At 35.4% G+C, this 23,969-nt stretch overlaps 1 protein-coding gene across 1 annotated transcript; it reads right to left on the bottom strand.

Moving 5' to 3' along the window:
* Positions 1–5,600: 5,600 nt before the first annotated feature.
* On the bottom strand, positions 5,601–22,933 carry NPY (neuropeptide Y). Its single transcript, XM_034402032.3, has 4 exons — positions 22,648–22,933; positions 20,557–20,744; positions 10,130–10,210; positions 5,601–6,078 (listed from the first exon to the last, which is right to left on the bottom strand). The coding sequence occupies exons 2-4, from the start codon at positions 20,742–20,744 to the stop codon at positions 6,054–6,056; spliced, it is 294 nt and encodes a 97-aa protein (XP_034257923.1). The 5' UTR covers positions 22,648–22,933; the 3' UTR covers positions 5,601–6,053.
* Between the last annotated feature and the right edge of the window lie 1,036 nt (positions 22,934–23,969).

Consider the following 23,969-nt stretch of genomic DNA (forward strand, 5'->3'; position numbering starts at 1 on the left):
AATAATAAGAAATAAAAGAAAAAAAATCAGTGCAGGAACACTTCCTTAGCTTATCATTTGATTATTGGCAGTGATGGTGAGATCAGATTCACATCAGCAAACAAAATGGGGGCATGGTCTGTGCAAAACATAATGCCTAAAATAGGATTTCATTGAGATTAACTACTATTTGTCATGACAGGGGTCAGAGGTTACCCTAGTTGCTAAAAGAATGGAGCACCATTTCTCCTTATCCCATTCTAATCTTTTCGTCATTAATCCATCCCCATTTTAACATCTACTTTGTAACTGGAGTTCATATTCTACAGAAAAAGAAATAATTTACTGGCTAAGATTTTTTGTATTTATCCAGTCCAATGCTACTCTTCATTTAAGAGTAAAACTGAAGACAAAAAAGGATGGGCCAACCACAATTCTAAAAAATCCATATTAAAAATCTAATTATAATCCATAAAAATAGGAAATATTATTTTTGTTGCAAAATAGTAATTTTAAGGCATAATTTCGCAAAATTGAAATTTTGCTGAAATAATCTTCTGAAATTGAATAGTCTAAAGCAGTGATGGCTAACCTTTTCTGGACTGAGTGCCCAAAGTATGCATGCATGCACCTTCAAAATGCAATGTGCTCACGGCCCCCGCACACATGCCCCCTGCACGCAGATGCACACATGGCCTCTATGCCCCCCACCACACAAACATGCACGCACCCCCTGCATGCGCCCCCCACATGCGCAGCAGAGGCCCGAAGATCAGCTGGCTGGTGGGAAGCACGCACGCATGTGCAGCAGAGTTGAGCTGGGGGGGCGGCTTGTGTGCCCAGAGAGGGTGCTGCGTGCCACCTCTGGCACACGTGCCATAGATTCGCCATCACTGGTCTAAAGGCTTGATATGGATGGGGTCGTCAGCTCCTTTTCCATTTTTCTCTTGATCAGTGGTGAGGACATTATGTGAGAACAGACATATCTGTCAGTGAGACAACAACGTCCAAGAGATCAAGGAGAGCAAGAAATCCATAAAAAATAGTAAGACAACCATCAAACAGTTTAATTCCTTTAATAACTTTATTGAAAGCCACATTTTATTTAAGCACTATCACAGATCTGCATCTGCCCCAATGCACCTGCAGGATGCTCCATCCACCCACTGGACATTATCATGGACACTCTGTGCATGCGCAGAAGATTCTGCAGATGCGCAGAAGTGCCGTGCACAAGTGAAGCGCGTGCACACACTCACAGTTCCGAACCGGTAGTGAAGGTAACTGGAACCCACAACTGATCTGCACATCTTTCACTATTGCATACCTATTGCTCATGAAGGTGAGTAGGGAGGGGGAAAGAAGTTACAGCTTGAGGTGCTGCATGTTCACATATTATTTTTCTCAGCAAGCTTTGAGTCTGGTTCTCCTTTTGATTGTTGCTGTTGTTGCTTAGGTGCAATTTTCACCTAGTAGTTTCTTTAGGGCTACTGTGGTTCCAAACTTACTGGTCTTCATATACTAAAGGCCACATTCTCTAGATTGCTTTGTTGTTTGTTTGCTTGCTTGCTTGCTTTCTGGCTTTGCTATTTTTCTTCTCTTTCCTTAAACTGTTCAGATACAGTCCATAATCTTTACAATAAATTAATTTTCAGAAGAGGTTGAGTAACCAATTAGAGGTGAAACAAGGAGACTCCTGAGTAGTGATAGAATCACCCGTAAGGTAGTCATCTTTGGAGATCAGGAAGCCAGAAGAGAGGGAAGGAGGGAGTGACATAAGAAGAGATCCTGTGAAGTTCAGGTGTTGGGAGAGGGACACCAGAGTACAGACTATCCTAGTTATTGCTGGTCATCAATACAATAAAACACAACACCCAGGGAAGGTTGCCATTCCCTGGGATAGAGACAAATATTGGAAGAAACCCCCAGTCTGGAATGGGAGTATGGAGAGGCTTCCATAATCAAGAATCTTAATGAAAAAAGGTTCTCTTCTATTACAGAGGCTGATAGGCACAGACTATTTCAATAGAACAGCTGAAGTGCTTGAGTAATGTCAAGAGGGCTACTGGAAGAAGAGAATATATTAAAACAATTATCTGTATAAAAAGGACAATCATCTCAGTACTTTTAGAAGTAGTTTCTAGTTAATAACTCTTTCCAGCTGATACTTAAAAAACATCCATATGATGTTGCAGAAGTTCTGAACCATTCTGAGAATAGAGGCACTATAGCAAAATAAGCCTTCACTGACATGGGAAGAAATGTAAGTTGTACTTCTGGACTAGCCAGATAAGGAATTATTATCTCAGCTGGAGTTTTATGCCATTTTAAATACAATTCTTCGTTTCAATGCAGAGTTATATTAAATTCACACTGCAGCAAACACACAGTTTGTGCAAGATCCTTAATCATAAGTTTCTCTCATTTCCCACATTTGGTTTGTAGTCCAGGCAAGAGAGCAAATAAAAGATGAGAACATCCAGCCAAGTGTAAACCCAGAAGGATGACTCATCATTTCTGACTGATGTCACCCCTTGACTTAACAGATGTTCTCAGTCTGAAAAGAAGAACTGTGGTCTGTCATGACGATTAATATTCTGTGAATAATAGGAAATTGTGTTAATTTGGGATCCTGCCTAAAGCCTTGAGGAATTATGAGAATCAGTTTGATAATGAAAAAACCCTGATATACTAACTCATGGCAAAATTAATAACTCTTATTGAAGAATGGTAGATGCAATAACTGTGCCTTTATTATTCCAGGTGGCCTGCTTGGAACTATTTTCTAACATTAATTTTTAACTAAATTTTAGCATATGGTAACAGCGATAACACACACTCATTAAACTAAAATTAAAGTTGTCTGAACACATGCCATTTTGAAATATTAGTTTCATGAGATCTGTGTGATTAAAGAAGAAACATGTGAGTTTGAAATTGGTCATGCATTCATGATCTCCTATGGTAATGGTGTTTATATTTGCATTTACAGACATTAAGTATAATGACATTTGTAAACTGTATGTTCAGTCAATTAATCTAGCCATTCAAAGCAGAGTAATTTGTATCATTGGACATCAGCAAAACATGTCTAATCCTTGACAGGTAATCCTTGTTTAATGACAGCGATTGGGACCAGCATTTCCATTTCTAAAATATGTAGTCCCAAAGTGTAGCATCTCATGAACACACCAACCAACAACACTTGCCATCGTTAAGCAAATGCTGTATGGTCATTGGGTGCAATGCCAATTATTGTCATTTGCTACTTCCTGCTGGTTTCCCCTTTGACTTCACTTGTCAGAAGCTGACAGAGAAGGTTTCAAATGGTGATCATGTGACCAGACAATGTTTGACCATTATGTGTGGCAGTATCCAAATACCCAAATTGTGGCCAATGCTAAATGAGTGATCATTAAACAAGGACTATCTCTACTGTATTGCATTGTACTGATTCTTTTAGTCATCTGTATGCTTTGCGACTCTTTAGAATTTTGCAGTAAGAAAGCAGATGCATAAAGGCAACTGAGGGATGGACAATCTTTGCTCCAGGAAGAAAAACTGGTGTTGCCAAGTTGTCCTAATGACATTGATAATAAGTATTGAGCACAGGCTCAATATTCTCCATTTGCTGCTCAAGCTTTTTTTTTTTTTTTAACTTGAAAGAGTTTGATATATGGGATCATTTAAGCAACCAAATTTGCTTATATGAGGACAAAGCACAGCATCCTCCATTTCACTATTCTATTCCCTATCATTGTGCATGGAATTCCATGTTAGATGCCCCCTTTTTGCTGGACTATGCTGGCAGTTCCATGGTTTGCCACAAATCCATGAAACCAGTTTGCTCCTTTCTATCTCCATTTGCACATTGTTGGAGGCAGAAAATGTCTGTGTTCACACATTATAATAAGTAGTTTATTGATTTTCGTCAGTGTATTATATGAATACAGACACAATAATTTACAAACTATGATTTTATTGATTAAAGATGTGTCATTCCAGTGGCAATGGTTTATTTAAAAATCATTATTAAATAAATTATAGTTTTTGTGAAATTTAATATATAAGGAAAATATCCTGATTTTTTTTCCTTCTCTACTTTTAGGATCTTTGTATCACAATGAGAAATAGTTAAAAAGTCATGCCCATTTAAAAAAAAATGTTTGAGACATTTCTGGCATTCTGCCTAATTAAGTCTGGAATTAAGCATCAATCTCTATGGGCCTTGCCAGTAGTGGTGCAGCCATCTCGAAGATTAGTTCCCAATCTTCTTACAAGGAAGAAATAGAGCAGGGCAAATTAAATTATTCTCACCAGGACTCCATTATTAAATATCTGTCATTGCAGCCTTTCAAATATAGACCTTATTTTCTAAATTTTCCACATGAAAAGCATACATTCCATCATAACTAAATAATGTAACTGGCTAACTTGTCCAAATAAACACTGCTGTTATATTGCACTTTTTGCATGCTAAAGGCAATTGCCATTTCCTTCTTCTGGGATGCTTTTTACTGTTCAGTCCACAGTTATAGGATTTCTTGATGGTCTTCTGTCCAAGGACCTTGTAGATCCAATTTTGCTCCAAAACAGGCAACTTTACCATGAATGTGGCAGCTTCCTATATGTGATGGTGGGCAAGTTTAGGTATTTATTTAGTTTAACAGTACATAATATGTATGGGGATAGTCAGTTAGTGGGTGGGTTTTCTTTTGAAATCTTGCCAAGAAAAGTACAAGGACTAATCCAAGCACTCACCGGGAGTCAGGACTAATTCAAATACACAAACAAACAAATTATGGAAGCAGAGAAATTCCTTAGGATAAGAGTCCCCAATGAAAGTACCAGAAATTACCTTTGAAGAATGTGATATGACAATCATGCATTGTAGAACAGAGCCCAGCTATCCTGACTCTGCCCCCATAATTATTATGAGGGCATAATTTGAAAGGTGGGCAGGCAGGCAGACAGACAAACGTAAGTATTTCTGGGGAAAACAGGGAGATAAATATATCTGGGAGAACGGGGATAAGATGAAAGTCATTGGCCTTATTTAGAACACACAAATGACATCATGTAAATTATTTGGTTTTGGCTCAATCAGTTATGTGATCTTAGCTAGTGATGGTTTATTCACTAAATTATAATTGTAAAAGTCAGAGCATGGCATTATGTGTGAATACAGCACAGTAGCACTATTAGCCACTATGCCATGATTCAGATTATGGCAGGACACCTTGGCTGGCAGGGGAGCTGATAGGCTATTCTCAGCTCTCAGTAGCACTGGAGAGATGTTCGTCTATGGGGACCCCAAAGTTTGGGCCTATTGGTGACAGACTGTGTTCTACTTAGTAATCACAGATTCTGCAGTAATGTTTAATCTTTGCAAATTAATTATTTCTGTTTTCCTAAAAAATATTTCTGTTTTCTTATTTCTTCCATCCCTCCTCTATGTAGATAATCTTAAAATACATGGAGCAGCAAGGATATTAATATGCATTTCTCAATTAGTTGGAATATTCCACTGGAATATTAGTACTTTTCTTCTCATAAAAATGATACAATAAATAGAGTTGTCAAGACAATAAATAATATTCTGTACACAGATTAGAAAAATATGCACTTTCCACATAATTTTATTTTATTTTTTCAGTTGTGTCATAGGCAACAATAGTTATGAAATAAATAATGTTGTAGAAATCAATTCTTAAAAGTGAGCCTCTGGACGAAATATGTAAAATGAATGCTACTTTTTATACAATTATTAGGTTGGGTACTACAATTATTATACATGCTATTTTAGACAATAATGAAGTTGTAAATTAAATTTTAATAGCTTGAAAAACCACTCCTCATTAGGGTGATTCTCTTGCATTAAAATGTTCCCATGTATAGTGCACAAGTAATTTATTTAAATAAACATACATACAAGGATAATGAAGGGAGAAAAAACCTACAGAATTCAGGATAATGACGGCATGCACTGGTGGGTGGACTTCTAACTGATTTTTTACCAATGGCACATGTAGTGGAAACCAGGAAAGAACTATGATGGTCAGGTGTGACACCCATCACCACATTGCAGGATCTTCATACCTACAACACGTTATGAAAAAAAGGGAAAAGATTCAGATGTCTGCAAGAAAATTAAAAAGCATTATATAGTCTTTGATCTTTAAAAGAGGCATAGGCAATGAGTGATCATAATACAATTGAATTTACAATAATTTGCACAATGATTTGAATTAAAATTTACATATGAAGCAAGGGGGAAATGATATTTTTCTTCTAAAATGCACAAATTCTGATTTTTAAATTTCTTTTTATTATTGGTATGCCAATAAAGAAGATAGCCAAGTTTAAACTTGCCAAGTAATTGAATTGTTAGCTATGTATTAATAAGTAGAATTTATCTGTCTTTCTACTTTGCATGCAGGATCATTATCTTAGCAATATAATGAAACATGTTTATATTTAAAATGTATTATTTAGTTATACATAATTTACATAATGGTTATGTAAAAACTATTAAATTATTTCAGACATATTATTTTATACTTTTCTACTGCTCCTTATTCTGGAATAAGTATCAGTAAGTTTAGGAGAACTTAGTCACATAAGTTACTTTATATTTAGTCCCAGTGAATAAATTAAAAATGGAGACATTTTCGACTGATAAATGTTGCTGGATCGCAGCTTCAGCCAGCATGGGTAATAACCAGGGAAATGGGGAAGAACATGGATTCCTTATTCCTAATGTAACATGATTCATCATATGAAAGAAGGCAAGTGTCTAACAGCCTATATATTATGTCATGAAAAATTGTACAATGTGTACAAAGAAATTATGTGACAGTTTGAACATCTTCTCTGAGATAGATGTTAAATTTTTGGATTCTATTACATAACACGTTCTCAATTTTTGGCCTTCCAAGTATACTAGAACTGAAGTTATCAGAATTCTGAGCCAGAATAATTAAATATTCTCAATATTTGCAAGTTAAAGTCCCTAATTTTATGAAGGACACTCAGTTGTGAAAAGAAGAACAAGGCAAAGCATTTAGCAGTTTTTATGTATGTGTGTTATCAACTTTTATTTCAAACCATTGAGCAATTGTGATCAGGATAGCTCCAAGGGCCACATCAAGGAGCCCACAATATTAATACAAAAGAATGAGAAAGGGCTGCTGAATCAAGATCCTCCTGTTATTTCATTTTATAAACATAGGAAGTGTATAACACATAGTCCAGCTCTTACTTTTTTGTGCTGATGTTGAAAATCCAAAGATAGGTAATTGCTCTGTTCAACTGAATAAGGTTTCTCCAATTGCAATGGGAAAACTTTGTGACCCTGACTGAGCATAATCTTACTGCCACATTTATCAGATGTGGATTATAGCCTTTCTACAAATCTTTCCCATCATATCGGAGACAATGTTTTCTCATCTCTCTAGGATTACATTGGCCATCAACTGATATGGAGGGATTATTGGAAATAACCATTTGCCTTACTGTCCATAAAAAAACATAATAAGTAAATGAGGCTTTCTTCTGTTTTTTTTCCTTGCCTCTACGCAAAGGCTTCTCATAATAAATAGGCATTCTTCATCTCTATCAATTTATACCCATGTATAAATGGATATAAATGGATAGGAGTAGGATGAGTAGGATGAAGAGCGCCTATTTATTATGGAATGCCTTTATGTAAAGGTAAGGGTGGGAACAGAAGAGCAAGGAAAAAAAAAACAGAAAATGGATATATCCGAGAACATGAATCTCTTCCCATGCACAAAAAAATAAATAAATAAATTAGGAGAGTATTCAGAAAGAATAACTGCAGAATGATAGCTGCCAACATTCACTATAGTCTGCAATTTATATTTTTTTCAGATAATAACACTGGTCTACAAGGAGACAGCCTCAAAAATGAAAATAGCTTAATTTTACCAGAATTGGACCGCTAATAAAGGAAAACTAAGTCCTGAGTATTAATTTCCAAGATACAGCTTCAGGTCAAAATTGAATCAAAATAATTCAAAATTATGAGGGGTGTGTGTGATTATGCTCCATAACTTTTCTGCAAAATGTAATATCACAATGGGAATGGTGCCACACCAATCATTACAAATTTATCTTTTTATTGATACCAATAACATAACTTTCCATTCATTTATTGGTTTTTTCATGTAATATTTTCATGCTTTTTGCATGAAAAACTGACAAGCTCTAACTTCAGATTAAACAAGAAGGTTCCATCTTTATTCGGTATCTAAACTGCATTTTTTGGCTTTTCTCTTGTGAACTGCAGTAGGATCATCCCTGGGGAGATTCCAGCAGTAATTGGCAAACATGGACAGACTCCATTTCCCTTGTTATCTTTTCTCCATGCCTGCAATATCCTGGTGGAATCTCTCTCCATGTTCATCACTCACTGCCCCACAGTTCAAAGGAAAATAGTTTAAATGCAAGTGTAAGAAGTGAATTTTCAGCGGCATGTTTGCATCAACTGCTTTATAGAACCTAAGCAAATTTTCCACGTGCTTTTCATAGTTATCTGCCTTGCTGTTCTCAAAGTAGAAGTGTATAAATTTATACACTTCCACATGGTTTCATTTTCATTGTTCTACTGTATTTTGTCGAGAAGTTACGAAGCTTCATGATCATTAGACACTTCCCTCCCTTGTAGGCAAATATATTCGCCTGTGTATAAATCTTTATTGTAAAATATCTTGAAAATTTTAGCCAACCAGCACTTTATCACCTGTTTTCTAATTCATCTAATCAAAATATATAAAATTAACGCATTTTATCTCAAAGATCAATAATTTCCCAAAATTTGTAAATCAGTGTAATACAGTGGTACCCCAGTACTCATCATTAAGTGGTTCCGGGAGGCATGATGATACCAAAACATCACTGAACTACTTTGAAACATAACATCAAACATAATTTTTCAATAAGAAATAATGTAGTGAGTCACAAGGCAGCCACCACTGACAAGTTCTAGCTTGTGTGTTGACTACCAAACAAACGATGAGTACTGGGACAAAATGTTCAAGTCAAAAATGTGTTGAGTACCAAATTTGATGAGTTTCAAAGTAGTTCAGTACCAAGGTACCTCTGCATAAACAACTGTATTCATAGCAAGCCATGATAACATTGAAAAACAAAATATATATTATGATGTCACTGTACAAATGGTACAATTATAAAATCACATCTAAAGTAATGTAGTTCACCTCACTGTGTGATAACACATACTTTGTAATTTGTCTCCTGTTTTTCCCCCAAGAATATCCATAAATAGAATTGTTAGAGTAATGGACAATGTCACAAATTTCTCCATTATCCTATATATGTTGGCTAAAACAGTTTGTCACAAATTTCTGTATTTTAATAAAAAGCAGATAAGGAACAAGTCCTTTTGGGGTAAGTTTGACTTTGACAGATCCTTCAAACTAATGAAGTATTTAAAGGAATTTACAATAGGTATATAATAATATATACTAAAGCTGAATAAGAAAAAAAATGAACAATTCATTAAAACATGCAGAGAAGGATGGGAGAATTGAAGAAAGGGAACATTAAAAATAAGATTTTAACTGATGTCATCCAGATAATCTATTTTAATATTGTAGCTGAATTTTAAATATATGTTTATCTGTCTGCTTTTATAATAAAAATGACTGAGTATTCCTTAATTTTGGTGGAAACTTACTATGTCATATAGAACCATTATATTATAGTTAGTTATTATTATATATTATATTAGTTAGTCAGCTAAAATTAGGATCAGAGATTTTTTTCATGCATCTGAGATGAAGAGAAAGTGGCAATAAATGAGAGACCTGTTATTCATGTAAGACTCAATCTGTTCATAGATCAATATAACATTCATACTAATCACAATGGAGTGAGACAGGAGTTCCCTCTTTTTTTTTTCCTTTCTTTTTTATTTTCAGAAACAGAGTAAGATTTGTCACCCTTCAATGTAGAATACAGAACTCATCAACATTCCATAATTGGTAAAATCCCAGATTTGTCCATGTAAAACTGGGGCTTTAAATTAAATATAGTGTAGTCTATAGTGCAAATAAAGTTATAAGCAACTTACAAGAATAACTACAGAAAGCTACTTTTCTATTACCTAGATCTAGGAATGTTTTCTGTGCTTTCTCGCAACAAAAGATCGGAGATCAGCGTCTCTGGGCTGGATCGTTTCCCATATCTGTTAAATGAGTTTAAAAAATTATTAGATTTTTTAAAAATAAAGCACTAAACAAGTATGAATATGCACAATTGTCATCCAACATTCCATTGCATATTTATTATTCCAACCATAATAATATATACTGTTTTACAGATCAATTGAAGAAAAATATATGCTATATAAAATCTAGTATTAGTAACAATGGGAAACAATTCAGTTTAACTACTAAATGAAAATTAAAACACAATTTAAACATTGCATCTCCCCCATATGTAATCCACAAAGGTGGAAGGATCTGTATTGAATCCTGCCATCTGCAAATAAAAAATCCAAGAATACTGGACTCAAAAAACTGCTTGGAGAGACACTCAGAACTCAGTAACTGTCCCCAATGGTGCATCTTCTGATATGCTGAAATACAACTTCTTCAACTTCAGCCAGTATGGCAGAGAATAATTATATAATATATACAATACAATATAGTAAAATTTAAATAGGAAAATATAAAGTTAAGTATGATAATATGAAACATTAAATAATGATTAAAAGCCTGATGATATAGAACGGTCATAATTGTGTCCATAAAACATAACTGAAAAGAAATCAAGCTAATCTTTCTAAAGAATAATGGTGCTACCTTAACAAAAAGAGATAACAACTTCTGCTACTATCCATCCCTGCAGTGGCAGCATACCATTTGACTAAGCAATTTATACAACCTCGTTTTACTGACAGTGAATTAAAATTTAAAGAGATACTTTTAAAAAGAAGTTTTATAAATCAGGAGACAGAAAAAAAATGCAATAAAAACTATTTAGTTGCTGCAGAAGAAAGTTCTAGCAAAGCTTACAAAATATCAGCTGATCTAGATTTAGAAATACTGTTTTTGTTGCAATTGTATGCATACTTGTATAGTCAGAGATATTTTTCAGTGTTTCTCTAAATCATCAAAAGCCAAAATATGTGTTTTTCATGTAGAATTCGAAGGGAACCAGCTGCATTATTAAATTGCAAACACGGTATTTTATTTCATTATACAGTTGATTCAAATATTTATCTAGAATGGTCTGTGGCTTGTTTCTCCATGTCTTTCTCAAATTATGGATTAGTGGACCTACCTTAAGTAGCAGAGCAAGTAAATATTTTTTTAATAATAAAGTCCAGGGATCTTATTTGTTTTAAAGAAATGTAACTATAATGAAGTATTTATTGGAATTGGTTAATAAGATTATTGGTTGATGTGTTTAAAAAGAAAAGATTTATTTTCTATCATTAAATAGTTTGAGCAAAACTGGCATTCTCACATGCTTGAAACTGAGCTCAAATCTTTTTATTTAAGCAGCTCCACTATCAGTTTTAAGACAATATTTCTTCCTCATCCAAAACAAGAAAGCAAAATAAAAATAGATTCCTTAAGAGTGCCATTTTTATTATATATCCTTCAAGAGTTAAATCCATTGTTTATATTTGGAAGAGAAAAACTAGAATATGGTAACATATTTTTACTATATTGATGGACTTTAATGGAGATATATTTATGCAGTGATTACAATTACAGCACAATGACTTGATGGCTTAAAGACCTGTGCAGATAAACTCACTATGCATGAGGATAATTTATTCACTCAAAATTTAGAAATGCTCATTTGTCTGCTCAGCACTGTGCATTATCAAGAAAGCAGATAAGTACATTTGTAAATATATACTAGCTCAGCACTGTATATTATCAAGAAATCAGGTTACTATTTTTGTAAATATAGTTTGTTCCTGATGAGAGCTGGCACTAAAACATCTCTATCCCAGATGACTCAATCTACAAATTAAACCAGCCTCACCTAATCTGGTACCTTTTGCATGTGGTAGACATTTACTTCCACGGTTCCATGTCAACCTGGATCATTTAGAAATACCAGGTTGAGGATTAGATGGAATAGGTTCAAAATATGGGAAGTTCATTCTGTTCAGTTAGCAAATGCAAGGGGCAGGGGTGTCTTAGTAAAGATAAGTTAATGCTGAATGTTGATAAGCTTTGTAGCTGCTGCTTACTAAAAATTAGTTCTGAATTTTTCCTTCTCAAGAGTCTCGTACTTGTCTTAAGAGTCCAGAGTCTCTTATCTGTTGAAGCTGCTTTTTGGAAGCTTTAGAGCTATGGGCATAGAAAATAACTACATTGAATTGCCAATATTTTATCCACTATAAAATGTGTTTTTCAACATTGTGTCTTTTGGAAAACAATATGAAAAGTCATCTTTTTTTTCTGGAAAGAATGGAAGAGCTAATGTGCCATTGCAAGAAGATATGGAACATAACAGTAATTTCATTTGTCATTGTTTAATCACAAAGTTGTATTTTAAACTCATCTGCTGAAATCCTTGCTAATATCTGTGGTGAGGGTGATAGAATACAGACTCTGGCCTGACATGATTTGCCAGATGTTTCTTATTAGTATTACCGTAAGTTAGTTTCCAAACCTGATCAGTTAGATACAGATCAGGAAGAATGCTCTGAATCCTACAGATGCATAAGAGTGTGTCAGAGGGTCAAACAATCCTGGGGATGAATCCTTCCCCCAAAAATTCTTTCCCACAGTGAGAATCTGCCAATCTCAAGTCAGCAAATAAAGGGATTTTTTTCAAAAGAGCAGGAAAGAATAGACTGTTTCAAATTTAGCAAAAATTCTCCCCCATCTCCTGTCTCATAAAAGCAATCAGCAGGGAGACAGACTGATTAAAAGTTTGGATAATAATTTTCTTCCAGATTTTTGTACCTATTTTGCTCTATATTTGCTACTTTATTCTTTCTTTATTTAAGAAATTGTACATCCCTTCTTTTCTTAGAGCATTTCTACATGTAAATCTTAAATCAGTTTCTAATTCTCTCTAGTGGAACTGTAAAGTCTACATTAGCTGTAATCAACTTTTTTTAAAAAAAAATATATCCCAGATTAATATTTCCATTTGGCTGAAACCATGAAATAAAGCTTCAAGAATGTCTATGTTTTAGTGACACATAGAAATCGCTTATTACACACAAAACGCTTTCCTATAAACATGTGTTCTTCATACCAGTAGTGGTTGGAATGCACATTGTTGTTGCATGTTTTTATGGAATTTATTTTTTCCAACCTGAACCTAAACAAAGTATTTCATACTACTGAATACAAATTAGTTCAATTTCAAGGATTTTTTAAAGTGCGTGTTCAGTGTAACTCAATGATTTTTCAGTAATTGTTTTTCTTAACTGACTTAACTGAGGCATTCTTAAAGTTTACAATAATTTAATTTCATCTAGCCTAATAAAAAGTTGCTGCCCTATAATTTTTTTTTACAAGGCTACTATTGCTTTGTATGAGAACTAGAGTATACCAAATTTAGTCATTCTGTAGAAGATTCCTGTACAGGAATATTGAACACTTTGCTAGGACTTTTATTTGAGGATTCATTGCATGTGCCTTTAGATACTTCTACTCAGTTTGGCTTTGCTTGATTTTATTTCTAACTTCTACAGCTAGAGCTATAATATTTTTGTTAATATACTCTGATTTATTTTCTGTTTTCCAGAAATTTCTATGTACAGATCTGTATAACTCTGATAAACAAAAAATAATATTAGCAGCTGGAATTTATATTTTTTAAAATGGAGAAATGACAAATGTTTACTTACAGCTTTCCCACCACTTTTGGAAGAACCATGACACAATATTACTCATTATCTGATAGGCCTATTCATGTCTGAAAACACTCAGCCCTTCCAAGAATAGAACAAGGCAGACACTGGTCCATGATTCCAAGGCTATTTCGTGGCATCCTACTTCTGATCTCCTTCACCTCTGTTGTCATTGACCAAGCAACAGAAGTAAACCTGAAGTATAATTTCATTTAAAACCAGCTGCACGATCTTAAATCAGTCACTCTCTGTCAGTCCAAATTGGAATCAAGTTGTGTGACAAGCCACATGAAAAACAAAACCCCCGATTGCAACATATATTGATAAGCTTCATTGTAAAAAGCAGAAGGGGCACCAAAAACACACAATTAAGAATTTTATTTCAATATTTGTTCTAGATATAATTTTAAGTGTAACCAGACAGAATTCACATATTTGAAATAAGTCATTGTATGGTATATTGCTTTGTATTGTGGTTCTGTAAACCTTGTAGAGTGGCTTATTAAATACACAAGGTTTAGTATCAGTGAAAGCCATCAGAGTGCAAAAGGGATCTGCTTACATGTATAATTTAACATTTTAAAGCATCACAATCAATTTCTTATGTTTGCATTCTGATTTGTTTTATGTTCATGTAAACAACATAATACAAGAACCAGAGTAAGGCTATAGAGAGCAATAACTGCTGATTGGAAAATGACAACACTTTATGAGAATTGTTTGCTGTTACATGCATGATCTATTGGTCTATAGAATAGCCTTGTTTGCAATTCTGGGCAATTAAATGCTTTGAAAAAATATAATGGAACTTTGTTTTTGCATAAATAACTGCAGCAAGATTATTGTATGCACAAAGATGGAAAGATTCAGCGTTAGCACAATGGAGGAATAGTTGGTGAAGATGACAGAACTTCCTGAGACAGCTAAATTAGTTTAGTTTAGTTTAGTTTAGTTTAGTTTAGTTTATTTGATTTGTATACCGCCCTACTCCCGAAGGACTCAGGGCGCTGAACAGCCAAACAATAAAATACATAGATACAAAAAATTTAAAAACCAGATAAAATCAAATTAAATCATTTTGGCCCAGACAGATTAAAACACCCCAATAATTTAAAAACAGATTAAAATTTACATATTTAAAAAAGGGAAGAGATTAGGCCAAGCCACCTGATGGAATAAAAAGGTCTTCACAGCGCGGCGGAAGGTGCGCAGATCCGGGATCCTCCGTATCTCTGGGGGGAGCTCATTCCAGATGGTAGGTGCCCTCACAGAGAAGGCTCTCCCCCTAGGGGCCGCCAGTCGACACTGTTTGGCTGACGGCACCCGGAGGAGTCCCTCTCTATGAGAGCGTACTGGCCGGTGGGAGGCTATTGGTGGTAGTAGGCAGTCCCGTAGATAACCAGATCCTAAGCCATGGAGCACTTTAAAGGTGGTAACCAAAACCTTGAAGCGCACCCGGAAGACCACCGGGAGCCAGTGCAGCTTGCGCAGGAGAGGTGTTACATGGGAGCGCCATGTCGCTCCCATTACCACCCGCGCGGCCGCACTCTGCGCCAGTTGGAGCCTCTGGGTGCTCCTCAAGGGGAGCCCCATGTAGAGAGCATTGCAATAGTCCAGGCGGGAGGTGACAAGGGCATGAATGACCATGCGCAACGAGTCCCGATCCAGAAAGGGACGCAACTGGCGAATCAGGCGAACCTGATGAAAAATCCTCCCGGTCACGGCCGTCAAGTACTCTTCTAAAGACAGCTGTGAATCCAGGAGGACGCCCAAGTTACGAGCCCTCTCCGTGGGGGCCAATGATTCGCCCCCAATAGTGATCTGAGAAAAGTCAATATCTACATTTATTCCTGACTTGAAACCCCTTATACATTGTGAAACCAAAAAGAGAGAACATGATTTAAGATTTTAATGATTAGACAAAATAACAGAAATAAGAGAGCTATGATGTAACTATAGGGTACAGAATAAACTTATAATTGTACATACAGTTGCTCTAGAAAAGAATCAGAAATATTTCTTTGTATCTTTTCTTCTTTTTCTATTAATTTTTTCCCTTTCTTGTACTTTTAGCTTTCTGTCCAATTTATTTTTCTCATTTTATATAATTTTGTATTATTTTTTACTTCCTCTTTAGAAAACTTTTAATAAAAAATAGACCAAAATGCTGAAAGAAAAAGATTTCTATTCAAGTCCTAGAATCTTTTTAGCTGTTTTACTGCACAGATGATCATTTATGTATTTGCTAAAACAACTTCAATGGGTAATATTATCCTCCAAGCTTCTAATTCAATTCTTCCTGCTCTAAGAGTCTGCAGTAAGTGAAAAATCTAATAAAATCTTATTTCTTTTGAACTGTAAATCAATTAGTGGTTGAGTCCAACTGGACCATGGTATAATCAATTCTTGGAGCTAAAGGGGATATCTCATAATCAATTGAATTATAGTATTAAAATATTAAAAGGGAGATTTTACTTCTGAATTTCATTTCTATTATTCAATTTATAACACTGAATATTAAAATAATCCATAGCTCTAGTATTTTTCCCTCTCTTTTCTTAAGACTTTTCTTCAAAAGTTAATTCCAATATACACGCACCCTAGAGATCTGTATCTGAACTAATTATTTTACAATATACAAATCTACTTTTTAAGTAAAACTTGGAAATCTCAGGAAAAAATATAAACCATAATAGTCATTTTTAAAAAATACAACAGTTTAAATCTTGACTAATCTCTATGGACTGAACTGTCCAGAAATATCTTTGATTTTAATGAGTCTATTCTTGTTATGATTTAAACATGCAATCCTTTAAAATGATATTTATTCACTAATAAATACATGCAGCATGTACTGTATGCCCTTCTTTGTATGGTCCTTTGAATTCTAACTTTTATTTGACAAGCTGCCCAATCCATGTTTATTTTAAGGAAACAGAATCATAAGGAAAAAAATGGGCATGGAAGTTGCACCTATACAATCAATTGAAAGGAATAGTGTATAAGTCAATTGATTAATCTCCATCACAAAGTATTGTATTTCAATTTCAATTCTAGTGAATTATAGGTGTATTTAGCATATACATATGTGTAAATAGCATATAAAATTTATATGCAAATAACATTGTACAGGTAATCCTCAATTTATGACCAAAATTGAGCCAAGAATTCCTGTTGCTAGGCAGGACAGTTATTGAGTGAGTTTTGCCCATTTTACAACCTTCTTGCCACAGTTGTTATGTGAATCATTGCAGTTATTAAGTTAGTAACACAATTGATAAGTGAATGTGGCTTCCCCATTGACTTTTCTTGTCAGAAGGTTGCAAAAGGTGATCACATTACCCCAAGCACTGCAACCATCATAAATAGCACCAGTTTCCAAGCGTTGAATTTTGATCACATGACCATGGGAATTCTGCAAAGTTTTAAGTATGAAAAATGATCATAAATCACTTTTTGGTGCCATTATAACTTCAACAGTGAACAAATGGTTGTAAGTCAAGGACTATCTGTATTTCTCTTTTTATAATGAAGCTTAAGAATCCACACTATCCGGCAAAAGTACAATAGGAAATTCAGACACTTTTAAGATAAAAATGCCCTTAAGTGATTATTTACGCAAAGATAGCACTGCATTTGAATCGTTCAGCCTATTGGACCTATTGGGTCCATCTTATATACAGTCTTTTTATTCACAAACACAGACACAGGTCAATTATTATAAAAAGATTTAAAATTATTTTATAGGAATATGTTTTCAGTTGATTAATTTCTGTGATATGCAAGTAGTTTTATATAGTTAAATAACATTTTGGCTTATAGAGATTCACTATTAATAATACAAGTGTGAATATATGTCCTAGGAACCTATTTTACACATTATATCTACTGGAACATTCCCAGAAAATTATGTAAAGACTGGATGCTTGAAAATGAGTGAGGAAACTTTCTGTAAACAATCAGCTCAGTCTTGAAACACAAGCCTTAAGAGCAATCATTCACATATAAAATTCCTTAGGATTCTTACAAAGCTAAGATCTGACATAGCTCCCATTTGTTTCTGCCAGATTTGATCATAACTGTTAGAATTATTTGAAGTTTTTCTCCTGTCACATAGTAAAAAACCAGGAAGGGATCTGCTGATCACACCAAAGTTGTAGAGAGATTACATAACAATTTTTATTTGTTTAATTCTTATCTTCATATTTCCTTCCTAGAAAGAGAAAGTAGAACATAGAAATCCACAGATAAAAGTGTGGGAGCAGGATCAATTTAGAGAACAGAGATGGGTGTATACAGTCCATGAGCTGCCTGTGCCTTTGTTCATATGATCTCCTGAAGGACAGTGATCAATCTTGTGGAAAAAAAGGTCTTCCCACTTTAACCAATGTACTTCAGCACTGCTATATTCATTAAAATAATCTCTTCAAGCAATATTCAGTATAAGGGTCACAGTTCCCGATCTACAACATACTTGCATCTGAAATTTTTAGATCAAGCAGGACATAGATTTTATTCTTTACTTCCACAATATGAACAATATTCTTCTTGCTCTCTCTTTGCCTTTTTCTCTTAAGAATGTTTGCCTAGGATTGATAGGATCAAATGCCATTCACTTTTATCTTCAAAAGTTAAAACTGCATTTATGGTGACAGCTCCATATTGGGCTGATGATGACAAAGTGAGGTCAAGCAAAGAGCAAATTAAAAAATCTAATCTTTTTCTATATTCTTAAGAATGGTCACTTTGTTAGTCTGTTGCAGCAAAAACAACAGTCTTACAACACCATCAAGAATAACACATTTATTATTGCATACATTTTTATGATCTAGAAAGTTGATGGAATGGTTGGAGATGTAAATGTGATGATGCAACGTATTTTCATGTATGGTGGACATGTAAGAAAATTAAGGCATTTTGGATTAAGATATGGTGGATTATACAAAATATTCTTAAAAGGAAGATAAAATTTACTCCACAATTGTTTTTATTGGGTATAATTGAAGGATGTACAGTTATAGAGACTAATTTGATTTTGAATATAATAACCGCAGCCAGACTTTTGGTGGCGCAATATTGGAAGAAGGAAGAAATACCTACTATTGAAGGATGGACATTAAAAATAGCTAATTTGGCGGAGATGGCTAAAATCTCTGCATATTTGAAGGACCGTTCTAATGAAAGATATTTACTGGAATGGAGAAGATGGATTGACTATATACAAAACAAATATGGGACTAAAAAGTTGCAAATAGCTTATGAATGAAATATTTAGATGATTTTTCTTTTTACTCTGACATTTTAGTACCTATGGGGGAGTTAAAGAGTAAGGAGAAGTTAAGATCTTATAGTTAGTTTGTTTATGTTAGATTATGTTTGTTAAATGCAATACCCTGTATTTTGCTTTGGGAAGTCGGGGGGGGGGAGGGGAGGGAGAAGGGAATGGGTGGGGGGAGGAGGGGGGGAATTTGTTTGTAAAACATTTTAAAACTTCTCAATTAAAATTAAAAAAAAGAAAGTTGATGGAATTAATTTCAATTGGCAAAAGCATAAGCTATAAAATGGGCTGGCCTTCATCATGACATAAGATTGATTTTCTTCCTTTTGATAGTGCATGCTTAGAGTAAACAGCCATTTCTCATGATTTCAGCAAGATTAACAAAATCAGATAGATTAGCAAACAGTAATAATAGAACTATTACAGGGGTTCACATAACTCCTTTTTTTCTTGAAAGATCCTCTATTTTCTACCTTATACTCTGTTGCTTTGAAACTTATTAAAGTATAATTTAAGTCTTTAATAATTGCAGATTTTTAGGTGATGTTTTTTATTGTTGTACAGTATGTCTATCCACATTCAGAAGCTACCTGGCTATTCATACTTCCTAATCTGAAAGAAGTCCCACTGGAAAAGTCTAATTCCAGTGTAAGTCAGGGAGGCTGCAGAGATTGCAGACTGTTACAAAAAAAATAAATGAAAATACATAGATCCATCTCAAGTATGACCCCAATACAAATATATTTTCTTTATCCCATATGCTGCCCAGCTTAAATTATTGGACAATCATAGTTATTACGAAAGGTAGAGGGAAGGAATGGTGAAACTGACAGCTCTATCTCACTGCTATTGGAGAGAAAAACAGTTCAATGTCTATTTTTTAAAAAAAACAACTGACTACAATGGGCCCCACTTAATATGTCTCCATCACCAATGAGATAAAATCAATGCCACATATTTTGAAGATTGCCTTGCAATAGTATTGAACTTTGTTACTTTTTATTACAGTTTACCTGGAAGGAAAATTCAAGAATACAACCAGTTGGGATCAACAGTTAGATTCCTCAAAATAAAGGACAAAGTTAACAGGGAAGTCATCATTGTTGGCCAATGGTATCAGAGAGATACAGTGTGCTTAATAGTTTCATAGGAAGGAAATTTCACCAGGAACAACTCAGCTGGTCTAGTTTCATGTGAGAAACATGAATTTGGAACAATTCTACATTTTTTCTGCATAATTGAATAGGAAGTACAAATGAGCTGAGATCTAAATGGCACTACGTTCAAGTTCTTTCATTTTTCTTACATGGAGGACATCAGGATAAAAAAACTTTTATGAAGACAATGGAAGATTTAAAAAATACGATAAATAATATCACATCCCTCCCCTTTTTAGGCTGAATGTTGCCCTGGTACCTACCTTTGCCGTGTTATGAGGTTAATGTAATGCCTCAATGCTGAGTAGTACCTGGCCATATCTTCTGCAGGTGCATCCTCACCGGGGCTGTCTGGTTTAGACGGATAAGCTTCTGCCAGTGTTCCCAGACAGATCAGCAAGCACAGGGCAAGTGTCATCATGGAAAGCCACAACCGCATGGTACCCGGCATCTGTAGGAAAACAGAAAATTGCAAGGGGGAGGCAACCAAAGGATTATTTCAATATTTCTCTGTTCCCTTCCCCCCCAGGAATGGAAAATGTGTGGTTACCAATCCCTTGCCTTCACAAAGATTTTTAGAAGAAGCTCATTCAGCTCTACTAAGTCATCATTTAGAGTCATCTGTGATTGGCTTATAAGTCTACATAAGTAGATAAAGAAATAAATAAATAAAATTATTTGTCCAGAGGCTACTTTCTAAAACTAGAAGATGGATGGATGGAAATTTGCCTCTGTTGCTTGGAGAAATGCTTCTGTAACCTTATTAGCTTGCATACTAGCCCCTGTAATTATTTAATGTTGAGAGGGAACCTGTTTGTGGTTTGGCTTTAATGCATTACAAATTGCTATGAGGTTATTTTGGTTCATGAGCAGTATAGAATTCTTTTAAGTAAAAAGAAGAAAAAATATATAATTCCTCTGAATGAAATTACATTCTGAGGAATTACATTTAGGAAGACAAATATCAAATTCCTTTCCTATTTCCTTTTGTAATGGCTGTTATTTTAAAATATTCAAAACCTTTTCCCTTGTGGAAACCGGGATGTCTATACCCTATTATAGCATTCAAAAAGGCAAAATGCAGCTATTCCATCTTTTTCTTCCTTAATGGATTTGCCCTAAAAATAAAAATAGGATAGAAGAAACAATAGGATTAAAAACAGAAAACATCATGAAATCACTTCCCCACCAAGTTCCATCAATTGGCACAGGATTGCATAATAAAAATATTGTATGTGTTTGTCTAGATCTTCTCAGGGGTATGTTTCATTTTTAAAAATGCCTAATTATTATATGTTGTTTATAAAATTCAGCTGAAAACTTACTAAATTTGCAGGTTGGGTGCCAAGTATTCTCATTAGCTGCATAACAATGAGGCATTGAAAATTATTGAAAATTTCAAATCACCGCTAATTCAGGAATGCTTAAAACTGAGCTCTAGGATTTGTGTATGAATGTTAGGATACTCTCCACACACAAGACATACACCTTTCCTTCCACTGTGAAAATGGAAAAATTAACACTGGGTTCCTTTGATGAAAAACAGATGTGGATTTACACTAACTGCCCAACAAATCCTTTCCCAACCACAGAAGTCGATATACTCCAAAATTATTATATAATCCAGATGTTACATTCTTTTGAAAATCTTGTTTATTTTATTGGGGCTTTGTTGGCTTGTTTTCAAATTATTTTAACTTTTTCCCATAAACTACTGATAACAAAGGAATTCCAATTCCCTGGGGAAAAAAAGAAAGAGGAGTGGAATCTTTCTCTGGAAAGAAGTGGAAATAAATCGATGAAGATTTTCAGTCATCCAGATAGAGTTATCTGGAAGTTGAGTCATAGCAATTGGACTTCTTTTCTTTGGGTTTGAAAGATTTCGCTGCTTATCCAACTAATCAGTTTGAAAAAGCTATTTGGATAAGCAGCGAAATGTTTCAAACCCGAAGAAAAGAAACACAGTTGCCATGACCCAACTTCCAGACTAGAAGAAATAAAGGTATATTAGGAGCAGGCGGCACGCCTCTCTTATACACCCGGGTCCTGGGAAGCTAAGTGACAGGGATAAAAGTCCAAAGGAACTTAGCTACACGCTTCGACCGCAGCATCGCGCGGGAAAAGTGGCGAGCTTTTAAAGCGCAGGAAAACGGCGTTGGATGGAAAGCAGCTTTCCTCAGAAGGAACTGATTGCGGAAGGAAAGGAGGAATCCCCGGTCTGAAGGGGACAGGGAAGGTAGTAGACATCGAGGAACCTCAGTCCGATCGAATTTCCCGCGAGTAGACGCGACTCTTCCTATAAAGGAGAAGAAAGGGACGAAAAGCGATGCTATTCGGGACAGGCGCCTGCTCACCTTTTGTGTTGTGTGAGACTCTCACTTGTTCTGCCTCTCCCGGATCAGTATTGGCCGCTTTTCCTCGCCAATGGCTCAGCTTTCCCAATGTGGGGCTATGCGCCTCGGCGAGGGTATTTTATGGCTCCTCCGGAAGGCAGGAGGGGCCTCGGGCGATCGCGCATGGGTGACTTCAAATCCCCCCCCCTCTTCGCCTGCGATTTCCTTATTCTCTGTTTGTCCCGCGTTTGGCGTTGGAGGCTGCTTCAGCTCTTTGCGCTGTCTTGGGAGGGGGCGCAAAGCTGTTGAGTCAGAGGCTCTTCTCCTCCCGGCCGCTATCGGACAATTTTAACTGAAACGAACAAGCCGAAAAATATATTTTTCTCCGATTTTCTGCCGAGCGATACATTTTCTCAAGGCTTCGACAGATTCACTGCTCTTCCTAGGGAACTATTGAATCTAATAGTTGAGCTGAAGAAGCTTCTTGGATGAGAAGCGAAAAGTCTTCAAAGAAAAACAAAGAAAAAAGCACCTTTGGGATAACCATAACCTGGATGACTGGGAATCTCCATATTAGCTATTGAATCCTAACTTTTGAGGCAGGATAGGTATTGAACATATCTTTCCACCAGCCTCCCTGCTTTCATTTGTCTTGACTCCCAAATGTGCGGAACTACATTTCAGCTATTGTTCTTTGGGGAACCCAACACTATTGAAAGGCCTCTGGGTGAGGTGGCTGGGTTCTATTGTGCAATACAGTGGGACACATGAAGGTCTGGAATACATCCCCAACATTCAGGAGAGATGGCACTTGACAGGGGATCAGGTTTCCCACAGGCACCTGCAACTGTAGACTTCAAAGGGGAACCCAAAGGTGTTTTTTTCAAGAGGCAGATGGACCTTCTGTTTTTTCTTTGAAGATGTTTCGCTTCTCATCCAAGAAGTGAAAGGTCTTCAAAGAAAAACCAGAAAGTCCAGTTGCCTCTTAAAAAAAGCACCTTTGGGACAACCATGACCTGGATGGCTGAGACTCTCCATAGACTTCAAAGGCGAAATTTCTGCAGGGGTGCACCAAGAATTTGCATTCTGTCTAGATGCCTTCACTCTTCTTTTTTCTGCCAACATTGATCTTGAAATTGATAACTCAGTCATCCCATGAACATTGTGATAAATTTCAAATCTAGAAATGGAATCCTGACAAATTAAAGCTAAACAATAAACCCTGCTGCTGTTGCCCCACCAAGTAAGGCCAAATGACTTTGGAATTCCATTAATGTGCACAATCATATCCTTGATTCACCTGCTACTTTGCTTGACATGAAGATTAACTCACGGGCCAAAGA

This window comes from Pantherophis guttatus, chromosome 4, assembly GCF_059756535.1.
Source record: "Pantherophis guttatus breed Tessera chromosome 4, ASM5975653v1, whole genome shotgun sequence".
NCBI lineage: Eukaryota > Metazoa > Chordata > Lepidosauria > Squamata > Colubridae > Pantherophis > Pantherophis guttatus.